Source organism: Macaca thibetana, chromosome 12, assembly GCF_024542745.1.
Source record: "Macaca thibetana thibetana isolate TM-01 chromosome 12, ASM2454274v1, whole genome shotgun sequence".
NCBI lineage: Eukaryota > Metazoa > Chordata > Mammalia > Primates > Cercopithecidae > Macaca > Macaca thibetana.
The window spans coordinates 8,593,890-8,613,579 of NC_065589.1; the positions used below are offsets into that span (position 1 = coordinate 8,593,890).

At 40.1% G+C, this 19,690-nt stretch overlaps 1 protein-coding gene across 1 annotated transcript in view; it reads right to left on the bottom strand.

The window, feature by feature from the left end:
* Window positions 1-8,707: 8,707 nt before the first annotated feature.
* Window positions 8,708-19,690, bottom strand: part of TRPM8 (transient receptor potential cation channel subfamily M member 8) — a 96,602-nt gene continuing 85,619 nt past the window's right edge. The window contains exons 23-26 of the mRNA XM_050750491.1: window positions 18,811-18,910; window positions 17,652-17,685; window positions 11,394-11,485; window positions 8,708-8,792 (exon numbers count right to left, since the gene is read on the bottom strand). Coding sequence (XP_050606448.1) covers window positions 11,435-11,485; window positions 17,652-17,685; window positions 18,811-18,910 — 185 coding nt within the window. The 3' untranslated portion in view covers window positions 8,708-8,792; window positions 11,394-11,434. The remainder of the gene's footprint in view (window positions 8,793-11,393; window positions 11,486-17,651; window positions 17,686-18,810; window positions 18,911-19,690) is intronic.

Below are 19,690 nucleotides of genomic sequence, written 5' to 3' on the forward strand. Positions count from 1 at the left end.
GCAGTAGAAAGGAACCCCAACCTTCTGGTCCAGGTGTAGGAAGGTCTGTAACTTGAAAGAGAGAGATTGAGAGAATTCCCGTTGGAATAGAGAAGTAGAAAGTCCAACTATTTGCCAAGACTACAGAAGGAGATTGGGGAACAGGAGGAACCAAAGGCTTTGAGGATGATGGAGGTCTGAAATGGCCATGACAGAGAGCAGGGAGTGGGTGGAAGGAGAGCTTCAGACAGAGCACATATTTACATGCACACACACGCATGCAAACAAGGCAGGGCCCAAAGTCCTGCTAGTCCTCCTCTCCACGCTCGGTAAGTTCTCTCGAATGCAACCAGGCAGGCCCCCTTCCTTCTTTCCACTTGCCTGCCTGGAACCTTCCTGTTCCCTCATTTTTCTACCACCAGGTTCATTCCCACAACCAAAGACAGCCTGGTGAACCAAGCAGGAAACTCCACCCTTCCAAAAACTGTGAGAGGAGAGGGAAGTTGCCAACACTCATCATTTGACACCTGTCCTTTCCTCCCTGCCACATGTACAGAAATCACGTGAAAGGAACCCAAATGGTCAAGAAGGTCTGTTGCTGTTTGTTTTGACCAAAGCCATGTGCTCTCCTTCCATTTATTCTGGCAGTGACAAAATGTCAGTATTTCAAAGCAGAGAGAGCCTGCATAATTATTTGGTTCAAATCGTTCCTTTTTCTGACGAGAGAACTGAAGCCCAAGGAAGCTTCATGATCCGTCTCATCAGTGGGGTTTTCACTTTCGTTGAGAATGTGAAATACTGGAGAATTAATCAGAGCACATCGGATGAAGAGGTGAGCCGTGGTGCTCAATGAAAATGAACTTATCTTCCTTCTCTGAACTCAAAAGTGCTTCCATTCAAGTCAAATGCTCTTCAAGTCTGAAAATGAAAGCCTCCTCTCTTTTAATGGGGAGAGAAATTGTGTCACTTAATTATGGAAGGATCAGCAGAGGAAACCTCATAACAAAGGAACCTAAATCCAGGATTCTGGAGCTCTCAGCAGTGGAAGGAAAATGATTCTCCTGACCTGGAAATGACCTTCCCTTGGAATGAGAGTTTTGTGGTTTCCTGACACTCTGAAGAATAACAGGGCTCAAAGTCCTGTGGCTTTGATGGGTTTTGAAGGGGCTGGGGAGGGGGAGCTGTGGGGGGAGAAGGATAGGAGGTTCTGCAGGGGACAGAGCTGCTGCTTGGTGTTGGTGTCCTCAGGCTGTCCCTGGGGAGGGGGCTGCTAGGGAATGGACTGGGGAGAAACCTGCAGGGGGCCAGGAACTCGAGTCTTGTCAGTTCTGGGTCACTGAAGGCACATTGCTTAGAATAAAGCATCCATAAATCGCCTTATGCATCAGAAAGAAACTGACAGCGAGGCTTGAAAGGACATCCATTTCTGGAATAATCCGAGAGTGCTGCAGCTTTAGCCGAGCAGATTCAATGGGGAGGAGGGGATTTTCATTTTGCAGTGGTTTTGCCTCCATTGGGAGGTTTATTCAGAGGACATGAGAGGTGAAGTTGAAGGCAAAAGCCCTCACCATCAACCCAGAGGGCAGTTTCTCTTGAATTCTTCACTCATCTCTGAAAAAAAGGAACCAGACATCATAGCCATTTGCCAGTGCAGAAATGAAAGCAAGAGACAAAGAGGAAACAATAAAAGGAGGAAGCTCGAAGGTAGGGTGAAAGGCACAGAAAACAGGGACAGAAACCCCGCACTATTTACAGTCAAGTGATTGGGAGTTGCCATAGTCATAATAGAGACAGCGTGCACTTGGAAGCATTGTCTGTCCCTTTGTACTTACTTAAAAGCAATAAGGCAAAACGCGCACATGGAATTTCAGTTATAGCCACACAAAATTATTGCAAATGCTATTTTCCCATCTCATAACTTAAAAGGAAAAAAAAAAAACAAACGCTGCTAAAGCTCTTCATTTGGGGACTGCAGCTTTGTTGTTGGTTTATTGTTTTGGGTGTGTGTGGGCGGGGGGGAAGCACTCTACTGGGTGGAAAATCCACTTTGGGGTTGAGAGTGGGCAGATGTGCTCTAATACCCACACCCCGTGCAGAGGTCTCCTGTGTCCCTGTAGGAAGCCTCCCTGGGGTCTTTACCCCACAGGTGCAGCTCCCAGAAGGCAATTGGCTTGTTTTCATTTTTCTCAGGCAAAATCATTCCTGACGTGTGAAGGCAAATTTCACAGGATAACTGTGAAACATTTTGCCCAAAACACAGATTTTAAAAGAAGTTGGTAAGTGACACGTAACTGCAACAGCTAACACAGTACAGACTGCATGCCAGGCAAGGGTCCCAGCGTATTTCAGAGGCGGGATTTGAACCCAGGCGAGCCAGTTCAAACCCGTGCTCTCCACCACTAGCCCATATGTGTTCCATTTGCTTCAAACACTCCTCCATGATAAGTGCTATTTATCCCTTAGCTGGGTCCTGGGAAGCCTTCCTGCCTTCTCCCCCATAGCTAGGTTGTGACTGCCTCCTACCTGCTCCCCTGAAGCCTTGCACTAAAGCCCCCATCATAGTTCATGGCTCATGACTGCAACTAGCTTGGACCTGGCTTTCCATGTGGATTGTAATTCCGTGAGAACAGGTTTAGGTTATATCTAAGCACATTATGGCACAGAATTTATGTGTCTAAATGCATACATGTGTGAACTGGTACAAATGTCCAGGGCTTTGTCCCACAAGAGCTCCTAATCCGGGGAGTTGGGGAGACAGAGCTGTGATGGTTAATTTCATGTGTCAACCTGACTGGGTCATGGGGTGCCCAGATTCGTGGTTAAGCATTATTTCTGGATGTGTCTGTGCGGATGTTTCAGGGTGAGATTTGCACTTGGATTGGTGGTCTCAGTAAAGCAGATTTCCCTCCCCAGTGTGGATAGGTATCACTCAATCCGCTGAGGACCTGAATAGAACAAAAGGGCTGAGGAAGGCTGAATTCTCTACCTCTGCCTGACTGTTTGAGCTGAGACATTGATCTTCTGCCCTTGGACTGGGACCTATCCCATCAATACTCATGATTCTGAGGCCTTTGGACTCAGATTGGAATTACACACCACCAGCTTTTCTGGGTCTCCAGTTTGCAGATGACAGATTGTGGGACTTCACAGCCTCCATCATCATGTGAGCCAGTTTCTCATAGTAAATCTCCTATTGTTTCTGTTTATCTGGAGTCCCCTATACAATGACCATCATACCTTGTAGACAGGCTACAAGAGCTGCAGTCAAGTTTACAAGTAGGGTTCTGGCCTCACATAGGGCAGGACTGGTGGCCTCTGCCTGGGATTGCAAGGAAAGGATGCAATGGTGCTTAATTACGAATGAGTAATATTTCAACCAGGCAAGAAAGAAGAAGGAGCATGAATAAAGAAATTATACAGCACTTTGGAGAATGGTGAAGAAGAGCTCAATTCAACCACATAAATATCCCATCCAGCTCCTGTAACAGGCCAGGCACTGTCTGGGTGTAATGAGTTAAACAAATCTGTAGAAGTCTCTTCCCTCAAGAACTTCCCAGTACAGTGAGGGAGGGAGATACATAAACAGATCATGATGGAACTTGATAACCACAGCTGCCTGACCTTGAATTGGCTACAGGGGTGTCAAGGCACTGAGCCACTAAGTAGGGTACGGCCAGGGCCTGTGACGAACAGAAGTCCTTGTCCAGCACCAGGTGACCTACAGGTTCTTCTATTTTCTACATGTGCCATGAGTGGAAGAGTCAGGAAGCCCTCACAGGACAAAGCTACCAGAGATTGCTCTGGGAGCAGAGGATCAAGGCAGGCTTTCAGGAAGAGGTGATTCCCAAGTTGGACCCCGATGGTAAAATAACAGTTTGCCAGAGAGACGGGTGGAAGAGACATTAGCCAGAGAGAACAGCTGAAAGTGGTGCTGACGGGGACAGCTAACATTCACTGAGCAGTTATAAAGGGCCAGCCCTGGATCTAGGGACTTCTCAAGTTATCTCATGGAATCCTCTGAGCCCTCTGAGGAAGGGGGTGTCATTTTACAGATGCAAAATCAAGGCACAGAAAACTCATAAAACCTTTTCAAAGTCGCAGAGCGTTCGAACAATGATGCAAACTTGTCCTACAGTTCTGAATTAGAGCACTACGCTGCCTCCTTTTAGGAAACCCCTAGAGGAAATAAAACAAAGGAGGGGGGAAGCCATGGGGAAGAGTGGCCAACACAAGTGGCTTGATTTTTCCCCCTGGCATAGAGTGCTGGGCAGTAGGTGGTGGGAAGTGTCAAAGGAGGACACGCCACTCAGCTCAGGACAGGAGGGCCATAAGGGCAGTTGGCATGAGGTCTGTGCCCAGACGGCTGTCCTTGAAGTTTGGGAACTAGGCAGGGAGGACTCTGGAATGCATCTGCAGAGGTCAGTAAGGGCCAGGCCACCGATGTCCATGAGCCCCATATTAGGAGTTAGGCAGGGGTTAGTACATAGGGAATCTCTGAAGACTTGTGAGCAGGGAATGGTTGGCTCCATCCTGCATTTCAAAAAGATACCCCCAGAGCAGTGTTGAGAATCAATGGGAGAGGTGAGAACTTGGATGGAAAGGTGTTTGAAGGATCTTGCTGCAATCTAGCGTGACGGGAGGCTGGGGGGCTCACAGGCCTGCCATGCTCCATGTTCTAGAAGGTCACAGGTGTTCTGAAGGTACAAGTGTTTTGATTTGTGTATTTATTTTCTAAATATTTGTACCATCCCAGCGAAAGGGTCTTCAAAACACACTCCCCCTAACACATTCCTCTACCCTGCCCCCTTTCGCTGTTCTTATTCTCCGTTAATCCTCTTCAGTATTTTCCCAGCAACTTCAAATGCCTCCCCCTTGCCTAATGCACCGCAGTAAGTGACCACGTGTAGCCACCTGTGTCTTGCCCCCTACCTTGAGGAGTTTCTTGGGGCATTTCTGCTCTACAAATACAAGACTGGTCTCCTTGGGAGGAATTCAGGAGAAGCCAATGTTCTCCGTCTTGTTGCACAAGCAAAGATGAGTGCCTCCAGGCACTTCTCTCCTCCTGAACCCCACACATGAGAATCTCCTTATTCTGCATGTGAATCTGCAGAATAAGGAGATACACACCCACTTAGAATTCTGCCTTGTAGTGTTAACTTCATTTCTTAAATTAACCTCAACTACTAAAACAGATTGTAAAATGATGGAAGGCACAGGCTACCAATCCCTTTCATTTATTTTGAACCATTCTTATCACCAAAGAAGTGCCCAAAGTCAACATTTAGTGACAACATATTACACATATAAAGGAAGACGGGAAATTTCTTCTGGTCAGGTAAGACTTTTGTAGGGGAAAAACTGGTTTTAAAAATGTGATGCTATAAATGTGTACGTGCAGTACCCTAAGCCCCAACTGACTCCCACTAAATTAATTGTGGTTCAGAGATGCCTGCTTGGGTCTGATAAACAAATGAAGTAGGCCAGCTACTGTCACTTTTCCCATAAAGATTTCTATCTTCAGGGGAATAAAGGCTCGCCTGCTTGTGTCCAGGTTTGAGTTGGGAAGGTCAGAGGGATATGTACTCCCCGTATCCAGCACAAGCTCAACCCTGACTTCCAAGCCTTTTATTTGAGACCGAAGCTGCAACCAGCAACTGTATCCATGACAACAACACACTTCAGTCTGCAGGTGGACCAAGAAGCAGCAGTGTGGGAAAAGAGACATTTCCCAGATTCTTCCTGGAACGAATGTGTGTTTGGAGCAGGAGGACCCAGGAACACTCTGGGAACAATGTCTACAACAAGGAAATCATGTCCTTTGCTGGGCCCAAAGCTCCATTGTCACATGGTTTGTGGACAATTGACATTCATGTTGTCCCCAATACAGAGCAGAAGCACCTGTGAGCCCACATGAGGCCTCAAAAAAGACCCGTGACACATTGGGCTATCTCTGAGTCAATGCATCTGAAACCCCCGGGGCTACAGATGGGTGCCTGACTTGGGGGGGACGAAAAAGTGGGCCACAGAATTCAGATCTGGATATGCTGACAAGAACTGGAACCAGAGCGGGGAATGCATCTGCTTGCATTTAATCAGAATGCTCTAGTCATCTGCTTAGAGAAGTCAGCTCATGTAACTCTCGGAACCAAATCCCTATAGAAGTGAATCTCACCGAATTAAGGAATTTTATTTTTTCACTCTCAATAGAATGACAAAAGCAACCCATGACAATTCCTCCATTATTTATTTCATGAACACACTCATTAAACCAAGCTGCAGGATTCTCAGTTGTGCAAAAGTACACAGGACACATTTAGTACCATACACAAGAACGTAGCACCTTTGATTAGAGGTATGTTCAATACGTTATTGTGAACTACGCTAAAAGTAATGATTTTTCATAAGCAAAATTCTCAGAGTAACCTGCAAAAACATCTACCAGATGAACTGGGTTGAAAACACTTAACGGTTCCCTCTCTAATGCAAGTTGCTTCTCAGTATTGGGCAAGTTTTCTGTCTTTAGTGTCAATGGGAGGATTTCTTTTGCAGCTGATACTGATGTAATCACAGGCCTATTGGCAAATTCATTCAAAGGGGATCATCAAATAGGTTCTGCCAAATATGACTTCTGGGAAGTTTTAAATTTAATTTACTGGTCTTATTCAAATTTCCTGCTTGAATGGAGGGTAAGAGGTTGAGGCTGTTGTTTCTGCACAATCTTACGTACTGCCATAGACTTTATTTCTCCAGTCAGCATGGAGATGACATTACCCTCTTCTGGTTTCAGAAAAGGCAGACATTTCAGTTGCCATGGTGAAGTGAAAGTGACATTCTTTCACTAATAGAGAAACTTTGAATATTTCATTCATTGACGATTTTTGTCATGTAAATTTTGCCCATCTACTGTCAGCATCTGAAACCAGGAATTGATTGGCCCTATGAACAAGATTCCCTTTTAGGTCACTATTGGCGTTTAAGTAAAAAGGCATCTTTTACTTGTGTTAATTCCTTGCAAACATAGTGAATGTTGTGAGTAGTCGTTTTCACTGCTGCCCAGACAAAAGAAAAATAAACTTTTTAAATTAATGCTTTTGTAGTTTTTCTAATAGATCTTTTAGTAGCTTCTTTCTAAAATTTCCTCCTTCAGCCACTGAGTTTATAGTGTATTCACAGCTGAAAAACTAATTATGGGCATTTCAATTGCTTCGTGCACATCCTGCTCAAATACCACCACTTCCAGAGAAAGCTGGGACTACAAGTGTTCAGTAAGATAATCTCTCCAATTCTGTACTATTCCCTTCACCATCCACAATGTTTACTTATTTATTTTGAGTCGGAGTCCCATTCTGTCACCCAGGCTGGACTGCAACCTCCGCCTCCTGGGTTCAAGCAATTCTAGTACCTCAGCCTTCTAAGTAGCTGGGATTACAGGAGTGCACACCACATCCAGCTAATTTTTGTATTTTTAGTAGAGACGTGGTTTCGCCATGTTGGCCAGGCTGGTCTCGAACTCCTGACCTCAAGTGATCTGCCCACCATCCATAATATTTAAATAAGCATATTGACTTCTTCTTAAACTAAGGGTTAAATATTATATTTTATTTTAATAGTTTAGGTTCATGTATCTCATATCTTATGCTCAAGTTAATAATTCCTATTTGCTATACATTTACGAAAAAGCCTTATAAATGGTTTAATAATAAATATTTCTTGGAATCTAACCTTGGAAAATTTTCCCAAATACAGCAAAAAGATTCATGCACAAAGATGCTCATCCAATTATCAATTGGAAACAGTCTTCAATGAGCAAAATTATGGAAATCACTAGAGGTTGCCTATTATGCAATTATTGATATAATGTTTAAGAAGGCTATGAATACAATAAAAACATCTTTGATAAAATATTAAGTGAAAAAGCTTACATAAAAGTATATATGTAGTATGATAATATTCTGTAAAATTTTGTAAGATAATTGAGGCATACATAGAAAAAAAATAGACTGGAAAAATCATCCAGAAATTGTTAGCAGTGATTACCTTAAGGTAATGGGGGACAATGTAGGTTCTTTCTACATCTCTACATGGTCTAAATTTTCTATAATAGCCAGCTATTATTTTTAATGAAAAAAATAATAAATAAGAGGAGTATCCAATAAGAACAAAGTCAGTAGTGCCTTTCAAGGTTGATTTTGGGTGACTTTTCACATATTTAGGAATGGGGATGATTCCTTTAATAGGAGCCTGGTGAGTCCAAGAGAGCAAGAGACTGCCTGGTCACTCCTCTGACAGGTAAGAAGCATCCTGAGAAATGAAAACACTTTTCCTGAAGACAGCAGGGTCCTCTTGCTGCGGCATGTTTCAGAATCTGGCCTAATTTGGGAGACTTTTAAGAATATGCCAACTAATCAGTCACATAATACAAAAAAGGGAAAGGTAGACAATCAATTGGAAATAAACAAAGACACAGTACAGAGCATGACCAGGTTCTTATTCATAGGAGAGATGTTCTCCTATATACGTGTTCATCAAAAATAAGATTGAAGGAAAAAGGAGGTGGTAAGAACACACTCAAACTATCAACCTCCAGTCCCAGGCACTGAGACACAGAGAGAAACAGGCACCATTCTGGAGAAACACGTAAAGGAAATGTTCTTCCTTTATATCCATCTTCACGTGTGAAACCAATCACACACTTTCTCAAGGTTTCAGCACACTAGGGTGATTAAAAATCATCCATCCTGTACCCAGGGTCCTGAAAATCTCTCATTTAGTAGTCGACAGCAAAATGGTTCATCAGCATTCCTTAATATGATCTGTAAAAACAAAGAAAGAACACTGTGTTAAGAATAGATTTCCCACTTCCATTCTCAGGCAGGATATGGTTTGCTTCAAAATATACTGGGAATATACTGGGAATAGATCCAAATATACCACCAAAGTTGAGAGATTTTTTTTTAATAGAAGCAGCTCTGAGAACATTTTTTTTTTTAAAAGATGTGTATTCTGACCAGTCTGTCGGTGTGAACTGCGTGACTCAGGTTGAATGATCAAGGCTCAACTCATTCAATCTAGGTTAAAATCCAGAACGTTTCTGAGCATTTTATTTGCTCAGTGGTTTCTGCATAAATTTAAAAAAATGAATTAAAACTGAAATAACTTACAAAAATGTGGGTTTATGATGAGCCCCCCCAAAGAACAACTTAGATTCTTTTAATGAACTAGAACGTAAGCGCAGCAAATGCAAGAATCAATGGATTATGATGCAGGAAATGAACAATTTCCAGGGGCCTTCCTTAAGGTAAGGTCTATTCCCATAGTCTTCGAGGAGGGTGCCCACTCCTTAAGTGTGAAGATAGGAGAAAACAAATGGCTTGCTCTCACCCTGGATTATTACTTCCTTTCAACTTTGGTGTAAGAGAAGGAAAACAATAGACAATTACCTGTTTATTTCATCTCAGCTTCCTGGATCAAAGGCTGATTCAGGGATGGAGACGGGGGAATTGGCAAAGGCTTGCCCCCAGGGTCAGCTCCTCGCCCACATCAAATGGTTGCCAGTTCACTCCCACAAGAGGCTGACGCTGTCTTCCCTGACCACTACCCCAGGGAAAGATTACCGTCACCCCTCTAGAGAAAGAAGCCTCGGGAGGCACTGGCAGAGTATACCTAGCTGGTTGCCTATAAAGTTATATTTTCAGTGACGTTAAGGATATGACAAACACACCATTCAAAAAAATGATCTTATATCTAGAATTAAAAAGCATACGAAAAATTGAACATGCCAAATTTGTTGTCTCTAAGACCACCAGTGGTTCTGAATTTTGGGGGCACCTGTTTTCTCACGGACTCTTTTGCTCCTCTTTTTTTCTGTGTAGACGCAAATATCTACACCTGCACACACATAAGTAGGTGATGTCCTTCTCTCAGTTCCTTTTCATTCACCAATTACTTAATTCTCAATATGTCAATTAAAGTTTAAAGTTAAACAAAGGGCAAGTTGATAGGAAATCAGTGTGTCTGCCCATTTTACTCACAGCACATTTGAGAAAGAATGAGAGATGAGAAGATTGGAGATTTAAGAGGGGGATGTGTGTGTCTGAATCTGACTCTTTTCTGATGATTACAACTCTTTAATCACCTTTAGATTTGTATCATTTTAGTTGTTTTACGTTCCTGATTTTTTTTTCTACATTTCAGCTGACAAATAAAATAGCATGTGTTTCAAAATCCAAATTGTAATTTATTATAAGGTTTAATAGTGTTTTCATTAAACACAATTATGAAAGAGTTGAAATAAGTTCTCCCTTAATATGCAAGGCTTATTTTTTTGAGCACATTAGGAGGCTGTACCTCCCTTTCAGATTACATCAAATATGCGTCAATCTTGCTCTAACAAAGCCTTCCATAATACAGTGCTTTTTGATATGAGCTATAACTGTCAGAACCCAAGGAAAAGAATTCTGAGACCAGAAAGATTGAAAGGAACCTGATGCAACATGATTTCCCCTATAGCACAATCATCCCATGAATATAAATTTCTGCAGCTTAAGTACTTAATGCATAGACAGTGGTCAGTGCATGAGGTCAGTGCCAGGGTCAGCACAGTTCTGAGCGCTGAGCAGGTACTCAATAAATACTCATGGAAGGAAGGGAAGAGAGGAAGGAGAAAGAAGAGAATTCTTAATTATGTTTCCATTCCTTACAATTTGCTTTCTCAAAAAAAAATTCTAATCCAGTGGAATGCCCATTGCTGTTTTTTTCCTAACTCGACATGTCCCTAAAAACATTCTTAACATTTGGTTTTAAGATTTGGACAGGTAATGAGAAAACATAATAAAAGCAAATGGTAAGACCATGGACCAAAGCCTTGGGTTAAATTTTGCCATTAATTGAATTGCATTTTAATTGTGCAAAAGAACTATTGTTAAAAACCTTGAATGCCTCACCAAAACATTTTTTGTTAGCAAAAAGATGATTAACATATTTGTATATTCATAGTAATAAATATAATATGAGAATAAGACATTTTTGGGTGCTGATCTGTAAATACATTCATGATACAGAATTAAGGAAGATTAAAAAATAGCAGATCTTGGAACAGTGTGGCCTTGTCTCAATTCATGCCAAAATAGCTGTATAGGTTACAAGTGTTTTAAAAGGTCCTACAGGACAAGATACTTAAAACCTGTCCCTAACAATGCTAACCCCTGGTGTGGGGGCCAAAATTGGTAGGGAAGGTAATGTGAGAAGGAACTTCAACTTGTTTCCTTCTGTATATCTGTAATTTTTTTTTTCACAATGCGTTATTTTCAAATTTGGTAATTTATGGAAATAACTGAGAAAAAATCATGATTTTAAATTAGTCTTAAAAGATGCAAATTTTCAGAGCAAAGTAAAAAGCCATTAGAATGACTCACCTTGCTATAATTAGATTTTCTCCATTAGAGTTCATACAGTTTTATTTTATTTTATTAGCAATTTCTTTCAGAAGACCCTTGAGATCATTAAGCTTGGAAAGAGAAAAAAATAGAACCAGTCTTAAGATAAATTTTCCAACTTTCATTTTTAAATTATTGCTCCGTGCCTTTTCTAAGAAACAGACATGTCTACTAAGCAGCAAGTACAGCACATCTAAAATAAGGCAGAATGAGAGTGGCATGTGATATTTCAGATCCTGATCATTGCTTACTTTCTGAAATCATATCACTAGCAATTAGTTAGTAAACCAATTAATATTAACTTTATTCAGAGGCAAATCATTAGTGGCTCCCAAATAGAGATAATAGATTTCAATAATACGAACAAGTAATACGTAAAAAAAAATGTTCTATGTAACTAACATTAATAAAATTATAAGATACTAATTAAGTTTTGCTTTAGTAAAAGTATAATACTAATAAAAATAATGTGATACTAATAAAATTTTTGCAAATAAAAGATCTCCCCACACACACAAAAAGAGCACACAATTTAAGTAAGAGGCATAATGAAATTAATCTTGATCCATGCATGTTTCACAAATTTATTACAAAAGATACATGAAGTCATTTTAAATTACATGTCATATTAGTACACTTGATAAAAGCAATTTCTGTATAGTTTGGTTTCTAATTTGCTGTATCACTCACTCAAGAAACAAAAAATCTGTATTTAAGTTGGGCTTAATTTCAGTAGTAACCTTTTTCTTTAACTGTTTAAAAATAAAAGAACAAAATGAAACTATAAGTGCTAATGGCTTCCTAAAATAAATAAGGCATAGTAAGATCCATACCTTACAGACATAAGATGAATTGTATTGTTTTCTGGTATAATGAGATGGGGAAATTTTGTATTCCCTATAGGAGCTTTTGAGAGAGCCTTGTATTTGTTAATAGTAAAATGACTTTAGTAAGCTGTTTAAAGTAGAGCAAAAACTCCAAAAGCAAAATACATTTTAAAAAAGAGAGAGTCGAAAAACAATGGGAAAAAAATCATTGAAAGTAAGAGTTGGTTTTTTGAAAAGATAAACAAAATCAACAAACCTTTTTAAAAAAGGAAGAAGACACAAATAAATACAATCAGAAATGAGAAAGACAACCTTACAGAGAGGGCATAGAAACGAAAGGAATCCGAAGGGGCTAATATAAACAATTATATGCAAAAAGGTAGATAAACCTGGAAGAAATGGAAATATCCCAGAAATGTACAACTTACAAAGACCTGAATCAAGAAGAAATACAAAGCCTGAACAGACAAACAACAAATGAAGAAAAAAAAATCAGCAAACAAAAAGCTTTCAACAAAGAAAAGCCCAGGATGGCTTATTGGGAAATCAGATGGCTTACTGGGAAATTCTGGCAGACAGTCAAAGAAGAACAAATACCAAACCTTAGACTCTTCCAAAAAATAGAAAAGGGAACAAGTACAAATTCATTGTGTGAGGCCAGCATTATTCTTTTACCAAAGCCAGAAAAAGAAAACACAAGAAAGAAAACTATAGGCCAATGTTCCTGAGGAACATAGATACAGAAATCTCACTAAATTACTAGCAAACTGAATTTCAGAGCACATTAAAAGGCTCCGTGGAGACACCACCACCCAGTGGTATTTATCACTGGTATGCAAGGGTGGTTCAACATATGAAGATTCATCAGTGTGATACACCACATTAACAGAATGAAAGATAAAAACCACACGATCATCTCAATAGATGCAGAAAAAGCAGTTGACAAAATTCAAGGTCTTTTCATGATTTAGAAAAAAAACTCTCTCAACAAAATAGGTATAGAAGGAACTTACCACAACACAATAAAGGCCATATATGAAAAACCCACAACTAACATCATACTTCATGGGGTAAAACTGAAACCTTTTTCTCTAAGATCTAGAATAAGGCAAGGATGCCCATTCTCACCACTGCTATTTAACAGCATAAGAAGTTCTAGCCAGAGAAATCAGACAAGAAAAAAAGAAAAGAAAAGCCATCTAAATAAAAAAGAAAAAAACTAAAATTATCTGTTTGCAGATAACATAATCTTATATGAAGAAGACCCTAAAGACTACACACACACACACACACACACACACACAAACTGTTAGAACTGCTTGGCGCGGTGGCTCACGCCTGTAATCCCAGCATGTTGGGAGGCCAAGGTGGGCAGATCACGAGGTCAGGAGATGGAGACCATCCTGCCCAACATGTGAAACCCTATCTCAACTAAAAATACAAAAATTAGCCGGGCATGGTGGTGCGCACCTGTAATCCCAGCTACTCAGGAGAATTGCTTGAACCCAGGAGGCGGAGCTTGCAGTGAGCTGAGATTGCACCACTGCACTCCAGCCTGGGTGACAGAGTGAGACTCTGCCTCAAAAAAAAAAACAAAAAAACAAACAACAACAACAACAACAAAAAAAAAACTGTTAGAACTAATAAATAAATTCAGTATATTTACAGGATACAAAGTCAACATACAAAAATTAATGGCATTTCTATACCTCAACAAAGAGCTATCTAGAAGGGAAATTATGAAAACAATCCATTAATATAATTAACAAAAGGAATAAAGTTCTTAGAAATTTAACAGAGAAGTAAAAGACTGGTACACTGAAAATTATAAAACATCGATAAAGGAAAGTTTAAAAGACACAAATAAATGGAAAAACATCCCATGTTCATGGATTGAAAAAATGAATATAGTTAAAATATCCATTCTACTCAAAGAAGTCTACAGATTCAATGCAATCCCTATCAAAATACCATGGGTATTTTTTTTTTTTACAGAAATAGAAAAAAACAATCCTAAAATGTATATAATAACACAGAAGATTCTGAATAGCCAAAGCAATCTTGAGCAAAAAGAACTAAGCTGGAAGCATCACACATCCTGACTTCAAATTATATTACAAAGCTAAAGTAATCAAAACAGTATGGTACTGGCATAAAAAAGACATATAGACCAACGGAATAGAATAAAGAGCCTAGAAATAAATCCACGTATTTATAGCCAACTGATTTATCTAAAGGCATCAGTGGGGAAAGTCTCTTCAATAAATGGTTTTGAAAAAACTGAATATCCACATGTAAAAGAATAACATTGGACCCCTATCTCACACTATACACAAAAATCAACTCAAAATATCGGATCAAAGTCCTAAACATAAGACTTGAAACTGCAAAACTCCTAGAAGAAAGCCTAGGGAAAAACTTTCTTGACTTTGGTCTTGGCAATGAATTTTTGGATATGACTCCAAAAGCAAGGACAACAAAAGCAAAAATAATCAAGTGGGATTATATAAAACAAAATCTTCTTCACAACAAAGGAAGCAATAAATAAAATAAAAGGGCAACCTATGAAGTGGGAAAAAGAGATTTACAAACCATTTATCAGTAAGCACCTAATATCCACAATACATAAGGAACTCACACAACTCAATACCAAAAATACAAATAAACTGACTAAAAAGTGGGCAAAAACTTAAATAGACACTTCTCAAAAGAAGAAATTCAGATGTCAAACAGGTATATAAAAAGGTGCTCAGCACTTAATCATAGGGAAATGCAAATCAAAACCACAATGAGACCATACCTCACATCTGTTATGATGGTTATTATCAAAAAGGCAGATGATAAGTGTTGGCAAGGAGGTGGGAAATGGGGAACTCTTGTACACTATTGGTGGGAAGGTAAGTTGATATAGCTATTACAGAAAACAGTATAGAAGTTCCTCACAAAAATAAAAATATAGTTATCATATGATCCAGCAATCCCACCTCTGGGTTTAGATCCAAAAGAATTGAAATCAGGATCACAAAGAGGTATCTGCCTTCTCACATTCACTGCTGCATGATTCACAATAGCCAAAATATGGAAACTACCTAATAATGTCCATCAAGAGATCAATGGATGAAGAAAATGTGGTATATACCTATAATGGAATATTTTTCAGCCTTAAAATAAGGAAAGAAATCCTGCCATTTTCCACAACATAAGTGGAGCTGAAGGACTTTATGCTAAACAAAATAAGCCAGACACAGAAAGAGAAATACTGTGCTATCTCACTTATATGTGAAATCTAAAAGAGTCAAACTAATCGAGTCAGAGAGTAGCATGGTGGTTGCCAGGGGCTAAGAAGAAGGGGCAAATAAGGTGATATTGGTCAAAGGGCAGAAAATTTCTGTTATGCAAGATAAATAAATTCTAGAGATCGACTGTACAGCATGGTGACAACAGTTAACAATATTGGACCCATGAAATTTGCCAGGAGGAGAGATTTTAAATTAATCTCATTCCCTTACACATACCTACAACACTCACAGATGGTAAATATGTAGAAGTAATACGATGTTAATTAGCTGGGCTGGGTTGTAGTGATCATTTTGCAATGTATACATGCATCAAACCATCAAATTGTACATTTTAAATATATGTAATTTTATATGTCAGTGATATCTCAATAAAGCTGTTTTAAAATAAATTTAAGAGATTCCAAAAGCTTTCTTGAGAAACAAAAGATTATCCTTAAAATTCTGTGTGAGCAAAAAGAAGGAGGGTTTTTTGGTTGTTCAGAAGGGGAGGTAAGAGGACAGAGGGGAAAATTTAAAAGAGACGGAGAGCAAGGGGAAAGGGAGGAGGAGAGGGAGGCGGTGGGACCACCTGAGTGATGGCCAAGGCTCTGCGCTGTGCAGTGGGGGTCCAGGCTGACGAACATCGAACATTCTGGACCCTGGGAGTCAGGTCAGCTGGTCCTGTATCCACAATTCTACTGCTTCTCCTCTGACCCAGGGCCCAGGCTGGGGCCAAGTCTCCCACCCTGTCCCTCTCTTCCTGCATCCACTGTTGCTGCCCTCCTCTATCCACTCTCTGCATGTCCCACAGCAGAGTCAGAACCAAGGTGTGGCTTGGGGAAGCTTTTGCCCAAACCCTAAGACGGCTTTCCATTAGCTTCCTCCAAAGTCACCCCAAATAAACTCTCAAATAAGAAACAAAACAACAAAACAAACTAAAATACTGTTTTCTCTACAAACACGCCACGTAGAAGAGTTCCTACTGCGTCCAACTCCCCAACCAGATTGCTGGAGCCTCTCCTCCACGATCATTCTGATCACTCAGAGAGCACTTTGAAAGGAGGATTCCAGATAGGTCCCTCTTGGGTTTTAAAACTCCCTGAGCCTTCCCTTGCGTGGGAATAAAATCCAACTCTATAGAGGCAAGCAAGTTCCCAGGCAGAATAACCCAGACTCCCCTACTTCTTCCCACTGGGCTCTCTTCTGGTTCATGCTGCCCCTCATTGCAGCTGCTTAGAACAACCCACGGTTCTCTAGACTTAGGACCTTCACAGCTGACAACTACTACCTAGATTTTTTAAATGTTGGGGGTAAATAACACAAATAAATAAACAAGAAACTGTAAACAGATACGTTCTTATATGAGAGCTCTGCAAAGGACCCCTTTTGTTCATTTATTCATTCAATAAACATTTATTAAGGCTCTATACTATGGACAAGGTACTGGGTGGTGTAGATTTTGCCAAACCAGACGGGTCTTGTCTACCCACCGAACAGCCACAATACTGGAAGGTCTATGAATGTCATTATCCAGGATGCCATTCTCAAAATAACGTGATAGAATATCAAATATTATCTCCTCTTCAGAGCCTGGCAGGAATCTAGCATATAGGAATCGATTGTGATTTGAACCTGATTATAATTTCAGCTACCCAGCTCAGAGTGAGGGCAGGCACACTCTGTCTATGCCTGGAGTTCGTATGCGTACTCACGCATTTCCAATGCCCTCCAAATAAAACAGGCAACAAATCAGAGTGGCAGCAAAGATGAGCATCGAGGCACACAGGCCCCCAGAAAGCTCTTTTGAGCCTTCCTTATGTTCCCTATAATTGTAAGCATCTTCACCTGCCTCCACAGCTGAAAGAAAGAGAAGAGGGGGCCCTGAGTCAGATAAGACAGAAAAGATTTTAGACATCATGGAATTGGGACTTCAAGACGCTTACCTGGGCGATGCTTACAGCATAAGAAGCAATTCCATTCCAGCACCCAGCTCTTAGACAGTGAATTAAGAAAGCTGAATATAACTTCTTTTATTTTCTGACCATAACTACTGGCCTCTAGTTGAAAGCTCAAAGATATTAGTGACCAAAAAAAAAAAGAAAAAAAATTCCAAACTATTAACAGATCCATACCTTTGTATCCAGTTGTCTAAATCGATGCCTCATTCTGCAAAGAAATTAATGAAAAACAAAGTGAACAAGAGAAAAAGAGATTGAGAGAGGGCTATTAGGCTCCATTTTGCAGTCTTTTAAATTAAAGTCCAGAATACAAGTCATGTTCACTCTCAGCTAGATCAAGAATCAGCTGCATTTACCTTTCTTTCTGATTGTCTTCCTAGTACCCAAACAAAGCAGAATTTTGTCTCATCACAATTAGAAGCACAGCACATAAATACTATCTCTATTGATAGGGTGTTGAAAAATGACTTGTTAGTCTGTCTGTGCCTTGCAAAACCTAGATGTCAGAGTCTAGGGACAGAGGAGAGCTTAGGGCACTGTCTCTGCTGTTAAAAGAGAATGAGCATCCCATGCTTCTTTCAACAGCTGTATTGAACCCAGCAAAGGTATTCGTTGTGCTTATGTATAGTCATATTTTGTTAGAGTAAAACTTGAGGTGTTCTGAGCTCTCAAGAAGAGTGACAGCTGTCAGTGAAGAACGTTAACCTTTACAATAAGAGCACACTCTACACACTTCACAGCATATTACTTGTGGGCCACCTACAGACTTAGCTATGACTTATCTATTTCTATAAGATGTTTTATCAATGTATTTCTTAATCACATGGATTTTATAACAGCTTCAGGCGATTCATAAATGAATTCAGGATTTTTCAGGGGCAGCCTGTAATAGATCAAGAAAATGGTTTGTCTATCTTCTCGTCTCTGTACTTCTTCACCACAAAGATAAATAGGTGTGTGGCACTTGCAAGATAATGCCAATGGCCCATGACCTGTGAGTCTTGCCAGAACCCATCTCTGCAGCTTCAGCAGGGGACCCACCCTCTTCTGGTTACCCAGTTTCATGGCCCTGCACTGCAGGCTCCAAATACCTCTTTCTCTCCCAGAGCCTTGAAGGGCAATTGGGATAGTAGATGGGTGTTTTTTCCCCTTCTCCAAAGGCTGGCACACACTTATGTGTTTGTCATCTTCAATTGCCCGGGTAATATCTTTGTGGTGGTATTGCTCTCTGTTGAAAATGCTCTTTACTGAGTTTGCTCAGATAAGCTGCCTACAATCTGTGGGCTTATGTCTAGAGGGAGCCTTGCAAAGTAGAAAGGGATGTCTGACATACTCCTCTGAGGTGTCGTTGGCTTTCGTGTTGATCTTGACAAGGTAATTTTCCTTCATAACACCCTCCCATGCCAAAGTCTCGTTGTCCTCATTTTTGAAACCTTGAATAATGAGAAAAAGAAAACATTCAAATTGTTTCATTTGCCCCTTGCTTCCTAAATTAAGATCTTCTAGGCATTTTGTGAGACTCTGGAACTAAGAATGAGATTCATCCTGCACAGGCTGGTCTAACTAATGTTACCTCCTAGTGACAGCATCGGAGTGATGGAATAGTAATGGCTTTCTCCGTAACAATGAGGAATTGAAGCTGCCTGCATGAAATAAGAATGCAATCTTTATTCTAAATAGACATCGATCCAAATCCTATCTGTGTGTTTTGTGACTTAGCAAAATCATTCCACTAATGAATTTAGTCCTCCCATTTGATATGTGCTCTTCTTCCATTTTGATGACATAAAAATGCTAAACCATTCAGCTAGATAATTGCTGATGAATTGTGTACCTACTCTCAACCTAAAATTGGGGTAGGAGATCTGGAGGAGAGGAAAATAAGCCCAAGGCATTGTTCCTGTCCTTCTGAAACATGAGACGTGGACCTCAAAGAAAATTCATCTAAGATAGAGCATGCCCTAAGATTGTTCTGGGACATATTCAAGTAAGATTCTTAGTTCAATTTATTATGGTGACTGAGCCTTTCAGATGATAAGACAACAAAAGAACAGATCTACATGTCACCTATATTTCAAGTACAAATGCAATGGATGTCAAACCTCCACACAAATTCACTGGGACAGGAGAGCACATATGCCCACACACACGTCCACTTGAAATAAATTTATGTCATTTTTAACTTTTGAGTTACCATTTAAATGTATTCATCA